At 42.4% G+C, this 25,317-nt stretch overlaps 1 protein-coding gene across 1 annotated transcript in view; it reads left to right on the top strand.

Moving 5' to 3' along the window:
- Nucleotides 1-24,409, top strand: part of NUDCD1 (NudC domain containing 1) — a 292,761-nt gene extending 268,352 nt beyond the window's left edge. The window contains exons 9-10 of the mRNA XM_077493222.1: nucleotides 2,474-2,633; nucleotides 23,970-24,409. Of these exons, the coding sequence (XP_077349348.1) occupies nucleotides 2,474-2,633; nucleotides 23,970-24,262 (453 nt within the window). The 3' untranslated portion in view covers nucleotides 24,263-24,409. The remainder of the gene's footprint in view (nucleotides 1-2,473; nucleotides 2,634-23,969) is intronic.
- Nucleotides 24,410-25,317: the final 908 nt, after the last annotated feature.

Here is a 25,317-nt window from a genome sequence, read left to right as displayed (position 1 = left end):
TGCAAAAATGTTAACATTAATCACTTGTGTTTGTTTTGCAACCAAAGCAACAGTTTTAGTTTTTCTTTTAAAGAGTGATCATACACCTATTTTCTCAGTTGTGATGGAATTGATGAAAACTGACCTCAGAACTGTCACTTGGAAGTGTTTAGGAGCACTTTTTAAACACCTGCAGTTATATAATTTTTCATAGTAATTAATTTTATTATGTAATTTGTGTGCAGAGAACAAATCTACCTAACTTGTATTTTTAAATATGGGTTTTTTATTGTTTTGTTTTTCTAACTTTAGATAATTTGGGGTTTCTTATGGTTTTAAGGAGTTACACCTGTAAATAGCAAATGCTATTATGAAGTGTCAGCCATGGACATTTAATCACACATGAAAACAGAGAAAAACTTTCAAATGGATTTTTAACCAGTTCCCACTGTAGAATGATGGCTGGACGGGACCGCTCTTGTTTTGAGAGTACAACATATGACATCCTCCCATTCTTGCCATGCATGTTTGCCACTGGGGGTGCACAGCACGGCGATCAGTGGTGAGCTGTGTCCCTCAGACACCGTGCATTACTGATCAGGTTAAAGAACCAATGATGTTGGCTCTTATCCATGTGATTAGCTATTTCCACTTATAGCTGATCACATGTTAACAAATGCAGGTTATCAGCATCTTTTTTTCTCAGAGCCGTCACTGAGAAAAGGAAAGCATATAACTGGCTTTCCTGTGACAGACGACATTTACAATAATAGTCAGGGCACTGATTATCAGTGCAGCCTATCGGTTCTTCTTCATCAGTGTCCATTGATGCTTGCCTCATTGGTGATCATGAGTGCTTGCCTCATTGGTGACCATGAGTGCTTGCCTCATTGGTGACCATGAGTGCTTGCCTCATTGGTGACCATGAGTGCTTGCCTCATTGGTGACCATGAGTGCTTGCCTCATCGGTGACCATCAATGCAGCCCATCAGTGCAGCCTCATCAGAACAGTGATATGTGAATAAGAAACATTACTACACTATACAAGGACTCAAATGAAAGGCCCTGAAGCCAAATGGTCTTTTCAGAAACACTTTAGCATGAAGTAAGACGTGAAAAATCCCATACCTCAACCGGCTAGGAGTGTTGTTTGTGCGTTTTGTCTGCCACCCAGGCGTGCTCACTCAGCCCCGGTCCGTGGCAGTTTTGGGCCGGCCCAACTCTCGGTGTGCTGTGCCGCCTCTGAGCAGATCTATATGCAAGTCTGTGGGTCGAATGTGCATCTGTGGGGGGTTCTTCATGTCTGTACATTTGTCTATTTTTTTTTTTTTTTTTATTAAAATATGGTTGTTTACTTTACTCATAGGTTACCACTACGGTGTTGCTCCTGACGGGTGGCTATAAGGTCACGAAACGCATAGAGCTTTCAACTGCCATTTTGTGTATACAATTTTCAACAAAGCATGAACGTTCCTTCTTGATTTTTGTTCTCTTATTTTTGTGTCCTTTTTCTTCAAATGACGCTTCAATGTGTCATGTATTTACATATAATTGGTGTTTACTGAATACTTAGCTCTTCATATGTTTACCATTAAGTCCTTATTGGAATGTGTATATATTGATGAAATAGAAAATACTAATTTATGACTGTGCAATAACATGTAAATATATGATTACTTTATTAAAAACTTGTTTTTTTACCAAATTTTATGCTTCTGCTCCCATGTGCCTCATATAAAGTCCCACCTGTTGCTCCTTTCTCTTTTTTTAAAAAGAAACCTTACTAATTTGCAATTTTTTTTAACAAACTAAGAAAAGGTGTTTTTTTTTTTTTGTTTGTTTTGTTTTTTGAATTTTTGGTCTTTATCTTTTGTTTAGCAAAAAAAAACAAAAAAAAAAAAAACAGCGGTGATGGCACCAAAAGAAAGCTCTATTTGTCTTAAATAAATAAATAAAATGATAAAAATGTGATATGTGTACAGTGTAGCATGACCGCGCAACTATCATTCAAATTGGCCTGGGCAGGAAGGGGATAAAAGTATCTGGTATTGAGGTGGTTAAAACCTAGGCTGACCAATAAATATTATATTACAATACTACACTGTTTTGAAAAATATACATCCATTTTATTGTTCCAAATGCAATAAAAAAATATAAAAAAATGAACCCCAATAAATAGCATGCCCCTGCACTATGCATAGCTAATTAATCATAAACCAGTTAGAAGTATATATGGTCTTGCCAACGTATTCATGAGCATTACAATGTAGCGTATATAGGGACACAAATATATTCAAAATTATATAGTGCTATTTTTTTTGTTGGAAAATACAAATATAAGTTTCTTACTTGGTTTCCAAATAAATTATATATATGCCAATGTTGGATGTTCATTTGAAAGCCAAGCTGGGACACAGATGACAGTAAAGACATAAGATACACTTTATGGGTTGATCATTGGTGATTATGGACCTTTTTGTTCTTTTGTTTTTAGGTGAACCTGGGCAGCAACCAGTTTCTGTTTTCATTAGTAGTGACCCCAGAGCTAATGCCGTGTTTTTCCTTAAGACATGATGTGGATGCACTGCTGTGGCAACCGCGTTCAGCACCAGATGATAACTTGTGGGAGCATGCCGCTACATTCAACGCTCTTGGTAAGTGGTTCGTGATATTGCTGTGCAATTTATTAGATACAGTATACTTTTACTTAAAATGAAAGCAAGGATTCCACCCAAAAAAATGTTTTAAGAGTTACGGAACTCAAGTTTTTATTGCTCTCTGTATCACCATTGGGAAACTTTCCTTTGTGTCATGTAAACAGAAAGTAAAGAGACTCTCCAGCAGGCACACATACAGCAATAAAATCAGTTTTATCATTAGATTGTAGGATTAGATCCTTTTGTTTTGTTTTTTTGTAACAGAATTGTGTCCCAGTATAAAAAAAATCTTCATTACTTCCTGTTGTTCCATGTGGAGAAAATTTGCCCAGAAGGGATATAGCAATTTGAACGTCACTACCTACCACCAAAGCTACACTGTGACATCTAGTAGACTCACAGGAGTTCTTCAGTTAGCAGAGGACATTTGAAAAAAGCCATATTGCCACCAAGTTACTTTTTGTTTCAGTGCCATGTAACTCTTGTTGGGGGTTCCCCTGGACCAGGAGTAGGCAACCTGAGGCCCTCCAGCTGTTGTGAAACTACATTTCCCATGAGGAATTGCAAGGTTGACAGTCAACAATTACTCCCAGAGGCATGATGTGACATGTAGTTCTGCAACAGCTGGAGGGTCCCAGGTTGCCTACCCTGCCTTAGACTAAGCAAAGTTGCCAGCCTTTCATTGCAAAAACGCTTTTCACTAGGCCCTAGTTTGCAAATCGGATCAGACTAATAAATTACCTTAGTGCATTTAGTTGCCATTTTGAACTAATTGCATTGCCACACGTTCCAACGTGGGAGTGTAAATAGGCCCTAAATGTGCACACTGCTTCAAGGTGCCTATTTATTATTCAGTTTTACTCAACATATGAGAGTGGGAACAGTGTCATAGGGCCCATGCACGCAATCACCTGGGGCCATACAACATAATGATCAAGCAGATTTCCATGTCTAAGAACCACAGGTACTGCATACGGATGCCCCATAGACCTAAATTTGTGCACACGGCTTTATGTGGGTATACCAAAAGGTGCCAAATGTGCCAGCTTGGGGGGGGGGGGGGGGTTGGCTGGTTAGACAAGTGGAGCTTCCCCTTTTGGATGGAGCTCAGCTTTAATTAAAGTGTAGCCCTAGCTTACTTTACTGGTCTCCAGAAATCATTTCTACAATGCATATAAATAAGAAATTCAAAGGAAAGCTGACATTTCTGACATTTTCTTCTGGTGATTATATTAATATGGGGGATGTAGATACGTTTGTAAAGTGAGTTCATTTCTGTCCGGCAGCCCACTTTTTATACAAAGCAAAAAGAAGTCCTTACAACAAGGTTTTTTTCGCATGCTGGGGTTTCAGCTTCACACAAAACAGTGTTCTGTGAAAATACTGAGCAACCTGGCTCTCCTGTCAGCAGCACTCTGGTCTCCCAGACCATAGGCTCTTCAGGCTCACTCAGCCTATGCCTGCTGCCACTCACTGCATGGGCTCCACTCCTGGCTTCTGGATAGGGTTCTCCCAGCACCCCGGGCTCTCCCACCTCTCAGGACTTCCTCCAGCCATCTCTGTGGACTCGCTAGTCACCTCCACTTTCTTCGTCTCTCTGGACCCACATAGCTGTCCTGACTCTCCCAGTCCTATGGAAGAGAAGTCCCCCCAATGTGTAGAGTCTTGTCTCCTGAGAATGTCACTCCTCCTTGCTGGAGCACACCCCTATCTCCACCCACTGACTGTGTGTCGAAATGGCAGCAACTGCAGCTCCCCATTTGGAGCTAATCTCAGACCTGGTTTATAATGATCCTGCACACCTATACATTTACACAGGCTGCAGGCAACTAGCAAAGCATTGGGATTGATGGTTCCTTTCTACCCAAGATACTTTGAAACCTTCAAACTTCAGGCCCGATCCAGGATTACAAAAGAGAGAGAAAACGGTAACTTTGAGAATCCTGTGTCCTTTACACCTAAATTCACGTAGTGGCAGGGCCTCACATTGAGATATAATATTATATAATTACACAGTGCTGTGAAAAAGTAATTTGCCCTCTAACTGATTATTTTTTTTATTTTTATTTATTTTTTTGCATATTTCTCACACTTTTTGGATCAGCAAACAAATTTTAATGTTGCACAAAGATAACCCAAGTAAATCCAAGATGCAGTCTTTAAATTATTATTTCATTTATTAAGGGAAAAAAAAGCTGTTTAAACCTGCCTGGCCTTATGTGAAAAAGTAATTGCCCCCTCCCATGCTGAATCATGAATTAACAGTGATTAACCACAATTTTTTGGAAAATATTTTTGCTTAAAATTCACTTGCCATACCCAGGCCTGATTACTGCCAGACCTGTTGAATCAAGAAATCACATAAATAGAAGCTGTCTAACAAAGCGAAGCACGCTAACCGATCACAAAAAGCCACACCTCATACCAGAATCTAAAGAAATTCAAGAACAGATTAGAAACAAAGTAATGTACATGTATCAGTCTAGGAAGGGTTGCAAAGCCATTTCTAAGGCTTTGGACCTCCAATGAACCATGGGGAGAGCCATTATCCACAAATGGAGATAACCTTCCCAGGAGTGGCCGGCTTACAAAAAATTACTCCCAAGAGCATGGTGATAACTCATCCATGAGGTCATAAAAGAACCCAGAACAATATCTAAATAACTGCAGACCTCACTTGCCTCAGGTAAGGTCACTGTTCATGATTCAACAATAAAAAAGAGACTTGGCAAAAATAGAGTTCCAAAGCCGCTGCTCACCACAAAGCACACAAAGGCTCATCTCACATTTACCAAAAAACATCTTGATTATCCCCAAGACTTTTAGGTGAATATTCTGTGGACTGGTGAGACAAAAAAATTAACCTTTTTGGAAGGTGTGTGTCCCATTACATCTGAAATAAAACAAATACAGCATTTCATAACAAGAACATCATACCAACTGTCAGACGTGGTGGTGGTAGCGTCATGGTTTGGGGCCAATTTGCAGCTTCAGGAACTGGACGAATTACCATAATTGATGGAACCATGAATTCTGAGCTCTACCAGAAAATCCTGAAGGAAAATGTCCGGCCATCAGTTTGTGACCTCAAGCTCAAGTGCACTTGGGTTATGCAGCAGGACAATGATCCAAAACACAACAGCAAGCCTACCTCCAAATGGTTCAAACAAAGCAAAGTTTAGGTTTTGGAGTGCCCTAGTCAAAGCCCCAGGCTTAAATCCAGTTGAGATGCTGTAACATGACCTTACACAGGCCATTCACTCTGGAAAACCCTCCAGTTTGGCTGAATTAAAACAATTCTGCAAAAAAGAGTGGGCCAAAATTGCTCCACAGCAATGTGAAAGACTCAATGCCATTTATCGCAAACGAGTGATTGCAGTTTACTGCCAAGGGTGGCACAACCAGTAGTTAGGTTTAGGGACAATTACTTTTTAACATAAAGCCAGGCAGGTTTGGACAGCTTTTTTGCCATAATAAATGAAACCATTATTTAAAAACTGCATTTTGTATTTACTTGGGTTATCTTTGTGTAATAAGTCATTTAAGTGTGACAAATCTGCAAAAAAGAAAAGGGGCAAATGCTTTTTTTCACAGCATTGTGTTTAAAAAAAAAAAAAAAATATATATATATATATATATATATATATATACACAGTGCCTACAAGTAGTATTCAACCCCCTGCAGATTTAGCAGGTTTACACATTCGGAATTAACTTGGCATTGTGACATTTGGACTGTAGATCAGCCTGGAAGTGTGAAATGCACTGCAGCAAAAAAGAATGTTATTTCTTTGTTTAATTTTTTTTAAAATAGTGAAAAGTTTATTCAGAGGGTCAATTATTATTCAACCCCTCAATTCAACAGAATTCTGTTTGGTTCCCCTAAAGTATTAAGAAGTAGTTCAGGCACAAAGAACAATGAGCTTCACATGTTTGGATTAATTATCTGTTTTTCCAGCCTTTTCTGACTTTTTAAGACCCTCCCCAAACTTGTGAACAGCACTCATACATGGTCAACATGGGAAAGACAAAGGAGCATTCCAAGGCCATCAGAGACAAGATCGTGGAGGGTCACAAGGCTGGCAAGGGGTACAAAACCCTTTCCAAGGAGTTGGGCCTACCTGTCTCCACTGTTGGGAGCATCATCCGGAAGTGGAAGGCTTATGGAACTACTGTTAGCCTTCCACGGGCTGGACAGCCTTTGAAAGTTTCCTCCCGTACCGAGGCCAGGCTTGTCCGAAGAGTCAAGGCTAACCCAAGGACAACAAGGAAGGAGCTCCGGGAAGATCTCATGGCAGTGGTTGGTTTCAGTCAATACCATAAGTAACGTACTCCACCGCAATGGTCTCCGTTCCAGACGAGCCCGTAAGGTACCTTTACTTTCAAAGCGTCATGTCAAGGCTCGTCTACAGTTTGCTCATGATCACTTGGAGGACTCTGAGACAGACTGGTTCAAGGTTCTCTGGTCTGATGAGACCAAGATCGAGATCTTTGGTGCCAACCACACACGTGATGTTTGGAGACTGGATGGCACTGCATACGACCCAAAGAATACCATCCCTACAGTCAAGCATGGTGGTGGCAGCATCATGCTGTGGGGCTGCTTCTCAGCCAAGGGGCCTGGCCATCTGGTCCGCATCCATGGGAAGATGGATAGCACGGCCTACCTGGAGATTTTGGCGAAGAACCTCCGCTCCTCCATCAAGGACCTTAAGATGGGTCGTCATTTCATCTTCCAACAAGACAACGACCCAAAGCACGCAGCCAAGAAAACCAAGGCCTGGTTCAAGAGGGAAAAAATCAACGTGTTGCAGTGGCCTAGTCAGTCTCCTGACCTTAACCCAATTGAAAACTTGTGGAAGGAGCTCAAGATTAAAGTCCACATGAGACACCCAAAGAACCTAGATAACTTGGAGAAGATCTGCATGGAGGAGTGGGCCAAGATAACTCCAGAGACCTGTGCCGGCCTGATCAGGTCTTATAAAAGACGATTATTAGCTGTAATTGCAAACAAGGGTTATTCCACAAAATATTAAACCTAGGGGTTGAATAATAATTGACCCACACTTTTATGTTTAAAATTTATTAAAATTTAACTGAGCAACATAACTTTTTGGTTTGTAAGATTTATGCATCTGTTAATAAATCCTGCTCTTGTTTAAAGTTTGAAGGCTCTAACTTATTTGCATCTTATCAAACCTGCTAAATCTGCAGGGGGTTGAATACTACTTGTAGTCACTGTATATATATATATATATATATATATATATATATATATATATATATATATATATATAAAAATATAAATAGTTTATAGTTCCACCAAAACATCTATTGTAGTTATCACTCTTTCAGTTTACAGATGTATATTGCGACTTTGTTGCTTTAACCACATGCCGACCGGGGCACGCTGATGTACGTCAGCAGAATGGCACGGACAGGCAAATGGGCATACAGGTACTTAAAATTTGCCGCCATGCCATTGCGCGTGCGCCACTCGGAACCTCCGTGAGTCCAATCTCGGGTCCCGCGGACTCGATCGCCGCGGGGATACCTGCGATCACCTCACGGGGAGATGCTAATGTAAACTAGCATCTCTCCGTTCTGCCTAGTAACCGTGTCACTGATCTCTGCTCCGTGTGATCGGAGCAGAGATCAGTGACGTGTCATAGAGCCATGTCCCCCAAGAGTTACAAACATGCCCCTAGGACACACTTAACCCCTACACTGCCACCTAGTGTTTTACCCCTTCACTGCCAGTGTCATTTACACAGGAATCCGTGCATTTGTATGGCACTGATTGCTGTATAAATTACATTGGTCTCAAAAATGTCTAACCTGACCGCCATAATGTCGCAGTCACAATAAAAATTGATCGCCTCCATTACTAGTTAAAAAAAAAAAAAAAAATTATAAAAAAAAATGCCATAAAACTATCCCCTATTTTGTAAATGCTATAACTTTTGCACAAACCAATCAATAATCGCTTTTACCAAAAATATGTAGAAGAATGCGTATCGGCCTAAACTGAGGGGGAAAAAATTTTTTTAGATATTTTTTGCAGATATTTATTATAGCAAAGTGTAAAAAAATAATGCATTTTTTTCAAAATTGTCGCTCTTTTTTTGTTTATAGCGCAAAAAAATAAAAACCACAGGGATGATCAAATACCACCAAAAGAGAGATCTATTTGTGGGAAAAAAAGGATGTCAATTTTATTTGGGAGCCATGTCGCACGTCCGCGCAATTGTCAGTTAAAGCGATGCAGTACTGAATCGCAAAAAGTGGTCTGGTCTTTGGCCAGCAAAATGGTCCGGTCTGAAAGTGGTTAAGTAGATGGCAGCGGTAGCAATATGCTGTTCCCAGGTTACATGAGCTGATCATTAAGCCGGTTATTACAATTGTTTTTCATGTTTGCCATGTGCAGCATACACATTTCCCCATACATCGCCTTGAATCTGTTGCCTCATCTTAAACTAACCCCTTCCATCTGCAAATGAGAGGAAAGTGTTTACGATGGTGTGAAAATAAGATTGGTGCGATGAGGTGCGTTTGATGTTAGGCCTGCTGTGTGGCAAACCTATAGCTGAATCAAACCCCTGTCTAACGTGAACCATCCCTTGTAACTAAGATACGCTAATGGTTATGAGGTCCTATAGAAGGTTCATCAGTCACTGCTAAGTCATTTTAGGATATTGTTTTGTTTCTATGGCAACAGAACTCTAATAGAAATTTTCCTGAGTAAAAAGAGAAATGTATGCAAATATTAATATCAATGTAATAGCTTGCGCTTGATAGTCGTGCAGTCTGATTTGATCCTATCATTTTCCAAGTGAGTAGCGCAGATTAATTGTGTATAGATGTGTCATTTTAACCTGTAGCAGGCAGAGTAAAAAATGTTCTGTCAATAAATATTGGTTGACAACCTAGAAAATGGATCACTGAAATGCTTTTAGGTCAGATAAACATATTTGCACCATTTGCAAAAAAAATTTAAAGCAGTCATGCTGATTAAACTACTAAGTTTGCATATTTCGTCTCTATTTTGACTTTATTTAAAAGGTATTGTTGTTCTAAGGTCAATCGAGCTTTAATTTGTGGTTGCCATTCCGATGTGTGCCTACAGTAATGATCTCCTATTATCAAAAAGTTATAGTGATTTTAGCGTTGGGACCGAAAAAAAAGAACACCAGATTAAATGCTGAGAGACCATCAATAGTTAATTTCTTGGTCACAGGATACAGGAAACTTTATGACTACTTGGGTTATGCTGCCACCTTCAACTGAATGGACACTGGCCAAAAAAAGGCAGGAATTCCCTGCCCAGGCATAACCCCTCCCAGTTCAACTAAATCTTAGTTTTCAGCTTATGTCCTTAGGTCAGCCTTTTTCAACCAGGGTTCCTTGAGGTTTCTTCGGGGGTGCCTTGGCAATAAAAAATGTCCAAAAATGTATGCAAGCCTGCAGGTGGATCAAGCCTGCTTTTTAGTTGCACAGGTTTTTATTGTGCACCATTTCAACCTTTCAGCCACCGGCATCTTAACCACTTCCCGACCTGCGCACGCCGATGTACTTCGGCAGAATGGCACAGGCAGGCATACTGGCGTACAGGTACGTCCAGTTTTAAATGCGGCCCTGCCATCGCGCCGCCAGCGACGCACTGGCGTGCCAGTTGGGACCCCCGCGATCGTCTCACGGGGAGGCTGAACGAGGAGATGCTGTTGTAAACAGCATCTCCCTGTTCTGCCTAGCAACAAGTGATGCTGATCTCTGCTCCATGTGATTGGAGCAGAGATCAGTGTTCACTAAAACAAAGCCCAGCCCCCCACAGTTAGTAACACGCCCCTAGGAACACTTAACCCCTACACTGCCATCCACTGGTTAACCCCTTCACCGCCAGTGTCATTTACACAGGAATCACTGCATTTGTATAACCGTGATTCCTGTATAGATGACAATGGTCCCAAAAATGTGTCAAAAATGTCCGATGTGTCCGTCATAATGTCGCAGTCACAATAAAAGTCGCTGATCGCCGCCATTACTAGTAAAAATTTATTTTTTATAAAAATGCCATAAAACTATCCCCTATTTTGTAAACGCTATAACTTTTGTGCAAACCAATCAATAATCGCTTATTGGGATTTTCTTTTACCAAAAATATGTAGAAGAATACGTATCAGCCTAAACTGAGGGAAAAAAATGTTTTTTTATATATTTTTGGGGTATATTTATTACAACAAAAAGTAAAAAAAAATTTTTTTTTTTTTCAAAATTGTCGCTCTATTTTTGTTTATAGCGCAAAAAATAACGCAGGGGTGATCAAATACCACCAAAAGAAAGCTCTATTTGTGGGAAAAAAAGACGTCAATTTTGTTTGGGAGCCACGTTGCACGACCGCGCAATTTTCAGTTAAAGCGACTCAGTGCCGAATCACAAAAAGTGTTCTGGTCTTAAGCCAGCAAAATGGTCCATCTGAAAGTGGTTAACGACCAGTGATGTCATCATTGTTCAGAAGGGTGTTGATCTTCTGCACAGCATCCTTGTTTGACCCTCCCCTGCCCCTCCCTCTACTAGCTGCCCGCGGAAGAACTCCTGTGAAATTGGGGGAAAGGAAAGAGATTCTGGTGGTAGGGGACTTAATTCCTGGAAGGACAGAGAGGGCAATCTGTCACAAAGACCTGAAGCGCTGAACTGTATGTTGTCTACCGAGCGCTCGGGTTCAGCACATCACGGATCTGGTGGGCGGATAACTGGGAGGGGTGGAGGAGGACCCGGCTTTCATGGTGCACGTTGGCACCAATAGCAAAGCCAGAGGCAGATGGAGTGTCCTAAAGAACGATTGGGAGCTAAATTGAGGAAAAGGACCTCCAAAGTAGTATTCTCAGTAGCCACACCAGAAAGGGAGATTAGGGAAGTAAACAAGTGGCTGAAGAGCTGGTGTAAGGAGGAGGGGTTTGGGTTCCCGGAGGACTGGGCCAAATTCTCAGTCGATCACCAGTACTATAGAAGGGACAGACTGCACCTAAATGAGGAGGGTGCAGATCAGCTGGGAGTAAAGATGACCAAAAAGTTAGAAGGGTTTTTAAAGTAGGCAACGGGGGGGAGGGTCCAGAGGTAGATCTAGTCAACATGGAGCAAATTCCAGAGGATAGTATTGGGGGCATTAGTGGTAGGTTGACTAAAGCACACAAACCCAAGGCAAGTATAGTAACAAGTCCTAGTTGCAATCTTGGAACACCCAATTAGACGATAGTATGCAACTGGTCTAAACTATGTGGCATGTTAACCAATGCCAGGAGCCTGGCAGATAAGATAGGTGACTGACACTGAATTTCAAATGAGCCAACTTCTCTAAACTATGAATCTTGTTAGAAGGCATGAACTGACTGGGATAAAATCTTAGGAGCAAAGAACACGGAGGAGAGATGAGGTTGCTTTAAGGTCAGATTAAATAAGGGCATTTGCCAATGCATCCCATTGGGTAATACATTTAAAAGAGCGAACAAAAGTCCTGAATGGCTTAATTCCAATTTTAAAATGCGTATAAAAGCAAAGGAGAAGGCCTTTAAAAAAATACAAGGTTGAGGGATCAACATCATCTTCATCATATTTATCTTCATCATATTTATCTTCATCATATTCATCTTCATCATATTCATCTTCATCATATTCATCTTCCTCATCATCCATCCTCATCCTCATCATCCATCCTCATCCTCATCATCCATCCTCATCCTCATCATCCATCCTCCATCCTCATCATCCATCCTCCATCCTCATCATCCATCCTCCATCCTCATCATCCATCCTCCATCCTCATCATCCATCCTCCATCCTCATCATCCATCCTCCATCCTCATCCTCCATCCTCATCATCCATCCTCATCATTCATCCTCATCATCCATCCTCATCCAGACTTTATAAAGAATGCAACAAGAAATGTAAGAGTGCAATTAGAGCGGCTAAGATCGAACATGAAAGACGCATAGCGGAGGAGAGCAAAAAAAATCCCAAGAAATTCTTTAAGTATGTAAACAGTAAAAAAGGGAGGACCATATTGGTCCCCTAAAGGAGGAAGGACATCTGGTTACAATGGATGGGGAGAAGACGAAAGTATTGAATGTATTCTTCTCCTCGGTCTTCACGAGGGAATCGGAGGGGCTTCAGTAACCAAAACTGCAGTGCTTATCCTTATAACATCACAGGAAGCACCTCCATGGTTAACAGAGGACAGAATTAAAATTCGACTTGGGGAAACTTAACATTAATTGATCATCGGGACGAGATGGCTTGCGTCCGAGGGTACTTGGCGAACTCAGTCAGTCAAGCAATTGCCAGACTATTGTTCCTAATTTTTACTGACAGTCTACTAACTGGAATGGTACCAGCTGATTGGAGAAAAGCCAATATAGCACTGCGTCGCTGTAACTGACAATTGCGCGGTTGTGCGACCTGGGTCCTAAACAAAATTGATGTATTCTCCCCCCCACCCCCCCCCCCCCCCCACACACAAATATAGATTTCTTTTGGTGGTATTTGATCATCTGCAGTTTTGTTTTTTTGTGCTATAAAAAAAAAAGCGGCAATTTTGAAAAAAAAGCAATATTTTTTACACTTTGCTATAATAAATATCTCCGAAAAAAAAATTATTTTTTTATCCTCAGTTTAGGCCGATACGTATTCTTCTACATATTTTTGGTAAAAAAAAAAATCACAATAAGCGATGATTGGTTTGTGCCAAAGTTATAGTGTCTACAAAATAGGGGATAATTTTATGGCATTTTTATAAAAAAAAAAAAAAAAAAAATGTTCACTAGTAATGGCGGCTATCAGCAATTTTAATCATGACTGCGACATTATGGTGGACACGTCGGACAATTTTTTGTCGTGATTTTGGGACCATTCACATTTATACAGTAATCAGTGTGATTAAAATTGCATTGATTACTGTGTAACTGTGACTGGCAGTGAAGGGGTTAACACTAGGTGGCGCTGTAGAGGTTAAGTGTGTCCTAGGGATGTGTTCTAACTGGGGGGGGAGGGGCTATGTGTAATAGAAAGGCAGCTAAGCTAATAAATAGTCTGGAGGGATATTGGTTATGAGGAAAGGTTGTGAGCACTGAATATATTCTCTCTGCAGAAGAGACGCTTGAGAGGGGATATGATTTCAATTTATAAATACCGTACTGGTGACCCCACAATAGGGATAAAACTTTTTTGTGGAAGGGAGTTTAACAAGACACGTGGCCACTCATTAAAATTAGAAGAAAAGAGGTTTAACCTTAAATTACATAGAGGTTTATTTACTGTAAGAGCGGCAAGGATGTGGAATTCCCTTCCACAGGCCGTGGTGTCAGCATTGATAGTTTCAAATAACGATTGGATAAGCACGTGACTGAACGAAATATACAGGCGTATACAATGTAATACTGACATATAATCACACACATAGGTTGGACTTGTGTCTTTTTTTCAACCTCACCTACTGTGTAGCGCTGGGGTCACATTAGTTGAGTGACTGAGATAAAATGAGGAAGAGGAGAAACACTGGGATACTAGTTGGTACTTGTGTGCAAAAGTGTATTTGCTTTGGAAGAATAAATCTCCTCTAATGTTGGGTGTCCTACAATTGTCGATGCTGCAGCATTATGTAAAACTGTTAGAATAGGTTTTTACATTTTAGAATATATTCTCATTGCTGCAATGCCAGGACCATGACTTGCCTGCAGGTGACAAACACATTCATTGGTTTGTTTTTTCAGTGTCTACTTGCACTGAGATTACCCAAGTAATTAATGTTTTGCATGTGACTACAAGCTCTTCATATTTGCAGATACGTGGTCACCTTCTAAGTATCTCCTACATGGCCCTATATTTGTTCAGTCATACCAAGCAATACTTGAATTGGATGCTTTAGATGCATCAAACCATCGGATGAAAATGATACCTATAAAATGTTTACCGCATTTATCGGCGTATAACACGCACTTTTTTCCCCTTAAAATAAGGGGAAAATTGTGGGTGCGTGTTATACACTGATCCCCCGCTGATTGTGAGCAGAGCGAGCCCTGCTGACATACACAAAGCCGAGTGTTCTCGGCTACTCTAGGCTCCTCTCGCAGTCCCACCCACGTGACTGTGAGCAGAGCCGAGACTAGCTGAGTGTACTCGGCTTTGTGTATGTCGGAGGTGCTCGCTCCTCTCACAGTCACTCCCAGTCCCACCATTGGACCTGTGTTATGTCCATCATGAGGCAGGACTGGGCGTGACGGTGAGCGGAGCGAGCACCGCCGACCTACACAAAGCTGAGTACACTCGGCTAGTCTTGACTCCACTCACAGTCCCATGGGCGGGACTGTGAGTGGAGCCGAGATTAGCCGAGCAGCGCTCGCTCTGCTCCCAATCAGCGGAGATTGGCGCCAATTTTAAGTTCCTGCAATGAAGCTGCAAAGACACTGGACAAGGCTGCAGATGGACACTGGGCAAGGCTACATTGATGGGCATTTCAATAAGTTTTTTTTTTTCCTTAAAATTCCCTCCTAAACTTGGGGTGTGTGTTTATATGCCGATAAATACGGTACTCAAAAAGACAAACGCCTAAATATTTTGAGGAGGTTCTGAAAGCTAAAGTAGATTGACCTCAAAGTCAAGAAGTAAAACATAAAAAAGTGTACAAGGCCTTGGCAGTTTATGGAAAAAAATAGGCCCCTAATGGGTGCTTTCTGTTCATTCCAAGCGGTACAAAACTTATTGGATCAATAATTATATTTATCTATCGTCACCCCTGATGAAGTACCTTTGGAACACCCGAGTCGCTTTGTACGCCTCACCTGGTTACTGCCACACATGCTTGACACCATCTGAACCAAATAAGTTTATCTTGGTCTCATCAGACCACAGAACATAGCTTCAGTAATCCATTTCTTTAGTCTGCTTGTCTTCAGCCAACTTTTTGCAGGCTTTCTTGTGCATCATCTTTAGAAGAGGCTTCCTTCTGGATGACAGCCATGCAGACCAGTTTGATTCAGCGTGTGGTCTAAGCACTGACAGGCTGACCCCCACCCCTCCAACCTCTGCAGCAATGCTGGCAGCACTCATCTATTTCCCAAAGATAACCCCTGGATATGACGCTGAGCACGTGCATTCAACTTCTTTGGTCGACCATGGCGAGGCCTGTTCTGAGTGGAACCTGTCCTGTTAAACTGATATATGGTCTTGGCCACCATGCTGCAGCTCAGTTTCAGGGTCTTGGCAATCTTCTTATAGCCTAGGCCATCTTTATGTAGAGCAACAATTCTTTGCCATGAGGTGCAATATTTAATTTCCAATGACCAGTATGAGAGAGTGAGTGAGGACACCAAATTTGACACACCTGCTCCTCATTCACACCTGAGACCTTGTAACACTAATGAGTCGCATGACATTGGGGTGGAAAATGGCTGATTGGCTGATCGGGCCCAATGTGAACACACTCACTTTTGTTGCCAGCGGTTTAGACGTTAATGGCTGTCTGTTGAGTTATTATGATGGGACAGCAAATTTACACTGTTATACAAGCTGTATACTCACTACTTTACATTTTAGCAAAGTGTAATTTCTTTAGTATTGTCACATGAAAAGATATAAAAAATATTTTAAAAAATGTGAATGGGTGCACTCTTTTGTAAGATACTGTGTGTGTATGTGTAATATATATATATATATATATATATATGTGTACACATTTATTTGTGCTTATAAGTTCCATCATTGAGCCACTCTGGGAAGATCTCAGATGTGCAGTTGCAAGAAGCTTTTTACCAAGAGGCATGGGCAGGTTAACCATCTGAGAAGATAAAGAGCCTCATCCACAAAAGACTTAAAGCTGTCATTGATGTTAAAGGGGGCAATACACGGTATGAAGAACTGGGGTATGTAAACTTTTGATCGGGATGGGTGTGTGTCCGGAATGGTGCTGGGAGCAGACGTGTGTGTCTTAACTCCCAAGGACCGGCGCTAAAAACCCTGCTTAATCGGGTGCAGACCCACATTAGATGCCGTTCCTGTGTCCCTCCGGCTTCGGCAAACTCTCAGGGGCATGCACAGGAGGATATCGCAGCTGAAACCCCAGAAAAAGGCAGCAGCATTGGACATTGCAAGCAAGGCCACGGCCTCACCTAAGAATCCTGCCCAGATGGAGAACCAGGCCGAAGACCCTGAATGGCTGCCTGCTACAACAGCTGATTTTAAAGCTGTCATGCAGGCTATTATCACCCTGACCATATACAGGACAATGTGGAATTCATAAAGAAAGACTTTGATACCTTCTGTGGCCGAATGAGGTGGAGCAGAGGGTCTCTCAGAACGAAGATATGGTACGTGACCATGGGGCTGACCTACGTAAACTGAAAACCAAGGTTAAGGTGCTAGAGGCCCAGGCTGAAGATGCAGAAAATCGCAACAGAAGAAATAACTTGCGTGTTCTGGGTCTTCCTGAGGGGGCTGAGGGTGCAGACCCCGGCCTGCCTTTGCTTAACCTTTTACTACAAAAAATAATTCCCTCAGCATGTTTTTCTCATTTTTTTACTGTAGAGAGAGCTCATTGCATACCCTCCACTAGGGAGCCGCAGGGATCACCACCCCACACTATTATTTTCAAGCTGCTTCACTTCCACGACAGGGATACAGTGATGAAGGAAGTGAGATCCTAAGGCGAACTCCGCTTTGAAAATGCTAAACTCTTGGATTATTTGTTGGAAACCTAAGTATCAGCTCAAATCTTATGATGCAGTGAGAGCTCCAAACACATAAAATACAGCATGCTGTTCCTGGCCAGACTGCGAGTGGAAGACGGAAAATCTGTCCAATTTTTTTTGCATCCCCCGAGGAGGCCTCCATGTGGATCGACACACTACCATGCAGATAAGTACTTATCCTGGCTACCTGCTTCTACAGACCAAATTTACTTGCTGCTTTACAAATGTGCCTTTTTTGTATACACTGACCTGGGATCAACTCCTGGATCCTGACAGTTCCCATTTGTCAGTAAGCAACCCATCCCATGGCTCCTAGGGCCCAGGAAACTGATCCTTGCTGCCCTCTGAGGCCTAGTTGTTGGAGGTTCACCTACATGACTGTATCCTGTTTCACCCTCCTGCCTCTCCCCTTCTCCCTCTCCTGGGATCCAGGCCTTTACATTTGGCAGGTCATGCACGGTTGCTATTTAAGTTTGTACCCCCGGCGTTTGCTGGGAGACTGTACCAACATTTTTATGATCCAGTCCCCAGCAGAGGACTGAATGTGCATCATCTGATTGCTGGACTGCAGATGCCGTTCCATGCACGTTTCCCCATTACAGGCGTGTTCACCTCTGTTCCAAGTTGGGATCCTAAGCCTCCTCAAAGTTGGGCCGGGGTAGGGGGGTTGGTTGAGACTATTTTTGTTACAATTTTTTTTTTCTTACTATACTCTCACAAGCGATGTTATATATGACATGGCATACTTAAGATGGCATATCCCGACTTGTGTGGTGGTCCAGGTTCAGCTCCTGGACCCAGTGGTCAGGCTCCAGCTTAATGTAGTGATGCAGGACACATATGGCTGAATGTAATATAATTTTGTGGAGCACTAGGGGCCTAAATTCCTCCATGAAGAGCTCACTGGTGTTTTAGTTTCTTAATACTTACCATCCCCAGATCTGCATCCTACAAGAGACTCTGACAGGCAGCAAGCTTTTTAGTCTTAGGAGGCCCTAGGTGGGACATCACTATCATGCCACCTATACCAATTACTCCAGAGGTGCTGGCGTCCTAATCCACGAATTCCTAACTTTCAGGCTGCTGCCGCTGGAGCTGGACCCGAGTGGTAGATATGTTATAATGAATGCTATGATAGACAAGTTGAAACTGGTGGTGGTGTGTCTGTATCCCATAGCCCCCCAACCCCCTCCCCCCCGCCCCCCTCCATGAGACTACTAAACCAGCTGATATCCAAGATTGCTGTATTTACTACAGATAATGTTATTCTGGGTGACTTTAGTTTGGTCCCGGAGCCTGGGATGGACAGACTCTCCACTGGGGCGGGCTCGCTTCTGGAGCTGCTCATCTGGGCGGAAGCCTCCAACCTGACTCGTGTGTGGAGGTGGCATTATCCTCACCAGCGAGCCTACACATGCCACTCAGCCTCACACAAAACCTTCTAGCGCATAGACTTGCATAGACCATGCTCCTCTTGCTTTAAAGTTGAGCGGGTCCACAGCACCGGGGGGACATCCTGTGGAGACTGTCCAGATTTTAGCTGTCAGACTCTGAGCCATATAGATCCAAGGTGGTACAATACTGGCGGGACCTTGACCATTCTATACCCTTGACCACATCCTGGGATGCGTTCAAGTCCTTCTTTAGGGGCAGTCTGCAGACACACATCCGTAGGATCCGAAAAGGATATGGGAGAGGACATATTGAAGGCTGAGACAAAGGTAGCTACACTTGAAGTGGAATATTCCACAACTAGGGATCCCAGGTTGTACTCTGACTTTCAGGCAGCATTAAGAGATGTCCTCCTGCTCTGAATGTCTGCCACATGTGCTGATTAGAGCTCCTCTATCCTCATACTTAGAACTGAACCACATGCCACTACTAAAGACCTTCTCGCAGAAATGCATGGCTTGGAGATCTCTTGCTCTTTAACCAGTGGGTGGGGTGAACCTGGTTAAGATGATATACTTGCCTAAATTCCTATACTACTTCCGTAACTCCCCACTAGTGCCCCCATCCTCATTCTTTGCCAAACTGAAAGGTATCTTATCCTCCTTTGTATGGAACGGCAGGTCCCCACATTTGACCATCTCCACCCTACAGCTGCCCATTACTCAGCTGGGCCTATCCCTACCCAACTTTCAGGTATATTTCTGGGTCGGCGGTACTGGTAACAGTCAGGTGGGGGTTCTCTCAGCCCAAGGATAACCCAGCGGTAACCCTGGAAGCGGCAATTATGGGATCATATTCTTCCCTCGGCGACCTCGTGTTCAGGGGACCAAGATCTCATCCCGACATAACAGAGCTAATGCGCACAACATTCTCGTGTGGCACAGGACTAAAGCGTGATCCAGCTCCCCCGGGACATTCTCCCCTTACCTCCCACTATGGGGCAATCCCAACCTTCCTCACCTGAACAAAGTCCCGGACTCCCAGATCTGGGCAAGGAAGGGGATAGTGAACTTTAAGCACTTTGTCACCAGCGGTAAACTGTGATCGTTCCCTGACCTCAACTGCTGGGTTGGATGCTATTTCGATACTACCAACTCCACCAAGCATATAATGAGCAATTCCCACATTCTGTTACCCTGTAATCAGACTCCATAGAGGGAGTACTCATTGCCAGAATTATAGATAAACCTTTATATTCCCTATAATTCCATTTGTCCATGGCCCCCCACAAAAAATTGGGAAAAACCTTAGACAAGTGGAGGGGGACATTCCTGACCTAACAGGAAGATTAGGATGCTTGCCTGTCCTCCTTTGTAACAAATATGATCTCAGCCAGAGACTGTTTCATGCAAGTCAAGTTCCTCCATAGGGCCTACTACTCTCCAAAACGACTGGCACTCATGAATCCCGAGACCCCAGAGACATGCAGGCAGCCTTCTTTCACATGGTCTAGTCCTGTCCATTCCTCGAAGCTTATTGGTTGGGGGTTATAAGCAGCCTCAGCTGGATTACCTCCCTGGCTTTGGGATCTGACCCTAGGTTGATGCTTAATATATTCAATGCCAGTGTTCGGGGCCTCCACATCGGGCTGTTTTTAAGCTATGCCACATTTTATGGCGGCAAAGAGATATTCCTACACTGGAAAGACGCTGCACCACCTACAGTGCCAGCGTGGTGCTCGGTTCTGAACTCAATGCTACCACTATATAAGATTACTTATATCAATCGAAATTGCCCTGCCAAGTTCGATTAAAAAATGGTCGGGATGGATAAATGCTTGGGGGACAGATCTTGGGTGATGTCCAGGCCATTGATGTTGAAAGAGTAAAGAGAGTAAAAACAGCTGATTTGATAATAAATGGCTTCAGCCAAACAGTAACCATGAGTGAAAGAAATGTTTGTGTTACCATTCATCTTCTCTGAAAAATGGCCAACAAATCATAAATTCTGCCAGGGTATGTAAATGTGTGTGTGTGTGTGTGTGTGTGTGTGTGTGTGTGTGTGTGTATATATATATATATATATATATATATATATATATATATATAATCTGTGTGTGTGTGTGTGTGTGTATATAATGCGCACACACAGTGCCTTGAAAAAGTATTCATACCCTTTGAAACTTTCCACATTTTGTATTTTATTGGTATTATATGTGATGAAGTGGCACAATTCTGAAGTGGAAGGAAAAGGATAAATGGTTTTCAATTGTGCATTTGTATCCAGTCCATACTTTTGTAGAACCACCTTTCGCTGCAATTACAGCTGCAAGTATTTTGGGGATGTCTCTACCAGCTTTGCACATCTGGAGTCACATTTTTGCTCATTCTTCTTTGCAAAATAGCTCAAGCTCTGTGAGATTGGATGGAGAGCATCTGTCAACAGCAATTTCCAAGTCTTGCCACAGATTCTCAGTTGGAAATAGGTCTGGACTTGGACCATTCTAACACATGAATATGCTTTTGATGTTGACAATGGTTTTTGTCCTGCTGGAAGGTGAACATCCGCCCCAGTCTCAAGTCCTTTGCAGACTCTAACGTGTTTTCTTCTAAGATTGTCCTGCATTTGGCTCCATCCATCTTCCCATCAACTCTGACCAGCTTCCCTGTCCCTGCTGATGAAAAGTGTTGTGTTCAGGGTGATGTGCAGTGTTAGTTTCTGCCACACGTAGCGTTTTGCTTTTAGGCCAAAAAGTTCAATTTAGGTTTCATCTGACCAGAGCACCTTCTTCCACATGTTTGATGTGTCCCACACATGGCTTCTCACAAACAGGACTTCTTATGACTTTTTTTCAACAATGGCTTTCTTCTTGCCACTTTTCTATAAAGGTCAGATTTGTGGAGTACACAACTAATCGATGTCCTATGGCCAGATTTCCCCACCTGAGCTGTGGATCTCTGCAACTCCTTCAGATTTACCATGGGCCTCTTGGCTGCTTCTCTGATTAATGCTCTCCTTTCTCCATTTGCGCCATACTCTTTCCAATTTCGGATGATGGATTGAACAGTGCTCTGGGAGATGTTCAAAGCTTGAGATATTTTTTCATAACCCAACCCTGCTTTAAACTTCCCCAGAACTTTATCCCTGACCTGTTTGGTGTGTTCCTTGGCCTTCATGATGCTGTTTGTTGATGAAGGTTCTCTAACCACTTGCTTACTGGGCACTTAAACACCCTTCCTGTCCAGACCAATTTTCATCTTTCAGTGTTCTCACACTGTGAGTGGCAATTACTCAGTCTTTTTTGTCCTTTTTTCCCACAAATAGAGCTTTCTTTTGGTGGTATTTGATGACCTCTGGGGTTTTTATTTTTTGCGCTATAAATGAAAAAAGACCGAAAATTTTGAAAAAAAAAAAGCATATTTCTTTGTTTCTGTGACAAAATTATGCAAATTATTATTTTTTCTTCATAAATTTTGGCCACAATTTATACTGCTACATATCTTTGGTAAAAATAACCAAAATTTGTGGATATTATTTGGTCATTGTGAAAGTTAGAGAGTCTACAAGCTGTGGTGCGAATCGCACAAAATTGATCACATCTGATGTACTGGTGACCTATCTCACTTCTTGTGACCCGAACAAGCCAGGAAAGTACAAATACCCCCCAAATGACCCATTTTTGGAAAGTAGACATTCCAAGGTATTTAGTAAGAGGCATGGTGAGCTTTTTGATGTTGTCATTTTTTTCTCACAATTCTTTGCAGAATTAAGATTTTTCTTTTTCTTTTTTTTTTTTTTTTTTTTTTTTTCCACAAAATTGTCATTGTAATAGGTTATTTCTCTCACATGGCATGTGTATACCACAAATGACACCCCCAAAAAAATTCTGCTACTCCTCCTGAGTATTACAATACCACATGTGTGGGACTTTTTCACAGCCTGGCCACATAGAGAGGCCCAACATGCAGGGAGCACCATCAGGTGTTCTAGGAGCCTAAATTACACATCTAACTTGTTGACTATTTATTACACTTTTGAAGGCCCTGGAGCACCAGGACAATGACACGTGACAATGATGACAGATGGCACTAATATGTGGCACTGGTGACATGTGGCACCAATACGTGGCACCGATGACGCGTGACACTGATGCCAGATGGCACTGATAAGTGGCATTGGTGACACTGACAACAGATGGCACGTGACACTGACAGATGGCACTGATGACAAATGGCACTGATACGTGGCACTGATGACAGATGGCACTAATATGTGGCACGGATGACAGATGGCACTATGTGGCACTGATGACAGATGGCACTGGGGACAAATGGCACTGACAACAGGTGGCACTGGGGACAGATAGCACTAACAGGTGGCACTGGTTACAGATGGCACTAACAGGTGGCACTGGGGCAGGATGGCACTTTTTTTATTTTTTTCACACTTACGGCCGCTGCCCTCCCTCCTCACACGCGGTCTGTGTGAGGAGGGAGAGCAGTCGCTGTGAGATGATCTCATATGTTTACATATGAGATCATCTCACATTGGACACACCGATCGCGCTGTAAACGGCCGCTGTGATTGGCCGTTTACAGGGATCTGTGTTTGCCTGTTTCCGGGGGACACGTTAAACGCAGAACTTCCCCGATGTGCGCCCGCGGTGGCGCGCATTGCGGAAGTAAACATCAGGACGTCCAGGGACGGCCTCCCGGACGAAAGCGCCTGCTCTATAGCCATCATTCGGCTATAGGGCGGGCGGGAGGAGGCTAACAAACCTCTGAGGGCTTCAGGTGGATGCTATTTTCTAATAAGGTGACTTCTGAAGGTAATTGGTTCCGCTAGATTTTAGTTGGGGGTATCGAAGCAAAGGGAGGGGGCTGAATACAAATGCACGCCACGCTTTTCAGATATTTATTTGTAAAAAAAAAAAAATTGAGAACCACTTTTCATTTTCCTTCCACTTTACAATTATGTGCCACTTTTGTATTGGTCTATCACATAAAATCCAAATAAAATACATGTAAGTCTTTAGTTGTAACAAGGCAAAAAGGGGTATGAATACTTTTTCAAGGCACTGGGTGTGTGTGTGTATGTATATACAGTATATCCTGCTGAATGTTGCGGCAATGGTGCACACTAAATGAGGTTAGAGTAAACCATGTTGATTTTTTTTTTGTAATTCTTTTTGTTTTTGTATTCCAGGTTATGTTCAGGCATCAAAGCGAGACAAGAAGTTTTTCACTTGTGCGCCCAATAGCTCATATGCTGCCTTGTGCGAGTGTGTGCGCAGGATCTTTATCTACCGCCAGCCCACTCCAGTGGCCACCGTATTATACAACAGAAAAGAAGGGCGCCGCGTAGGACAGGTTGCTAAGCAGCAGGTAGCGAGTCTGGAGACCAATCATACTATCTTAGGCTTTCAGGCTTCCAACGATCGCCTGTTTGTTCTAACCACAAAGAAATTGTTTGTAATAAGAGTAAACCATGGCAGTTAATTGGTCCTCTCTGCTTACCTTTCATCTCCATTCACCGCCAACCAAAATACTCCTACAGGGGCTTTTCAAGTCTGCCGTCTATGCTGGAGCATGATTCAATTTTTTTTAATGATTTGTACTTATGGGTCAATAAAATATTTAAATCCATCTCCATGTGTGCTTTATAGGTGCCCGCCGAAAATTACTGTACATTCTGTGTATTTCCTATTCCCTCTGTGATTCATATTATAGAACTCTGTGTTATACAGAACATAAAGCAATTGCCAATGTGAATCAATGCTTATTGTGGAAGATTCTTCTGAATCAAAGTTTCTGTCTGTAGTACTTAGACTGGAGGATTTACTAGAAAGCATCACTGTAGAACAGAATCTTGATAAAAGTCTTGAATTGTGTGACTGATGCCCATGGTAAGTTTCTATAGTAGTGATATTTCTGTTCATTTTGTGCACATACACACGTGTAGGAGAACCACTGTTCACATTACTAGTTTTTCCAATTTTCGTGATAAAAAGTTAACTGCTGCAGTTCTCTAGTTAAAATAATAAAACCTTAACATGCATAGTCAACAGCCAGCATGCTGAGTAGGTCCGTTTCTCATTAGGACTGGATTGGTTCCTATGCATGCTTTACAGTAGAACTCTAGCCATAAATAATAAGATAACAATACTGCAGTATTCACCTTAAGCCTTAGATTTCCCCATCACATTCTTTTCTTCTTTTTTTTTGCCACTAGATGTCCTCAGTCTGGTGGCCTGCATCATTCAACCCCATTCCTCCTGAGCCCAGGTCATCATGGAACTACCCTAGCTGGTGATTGGGCAATGAAAGGAGAAGCAGCACAGTGACGAGGTCTCTCTGTCACTCTGCTTTCTCTTTCTAATCGGTGTGTGCTTCGTGTCAGCACAAAAAATTATAGACTTCTGGTGCTGGTATCTTTCTCATACCCCAGCCCTGCTGTACAGAGGGATGCAAGAGGTGGATACTAGGTCGAATGCAGATTTAATTTAAAAAAAAGTACATTTATTGATGCAATTACAGAGCTGTATTAATTTGTG

This window comes from Lithobates pipiens, unplaced genomic scaffold (genome assembly GCF_037356315.1).
Source record: "Lithobates pipiens isolate NorthernLeopardFrog02 unplaced genomic scaffold, aLitPip1_a1.2 Scaffold_19, whole genome shotgun sequence".
Classification (NCBI taxonomy): domain Eukaryota; kingdom Metazoa; phylum Chordata; class Amphibia; order Anura; family Ranidae; genus Lithobates; species Lithobates pipiens.
Note: the sequence above shows the minus strand (reverse complement) of the source record. Positions and strands in the feature narration are given on the sequence as shown.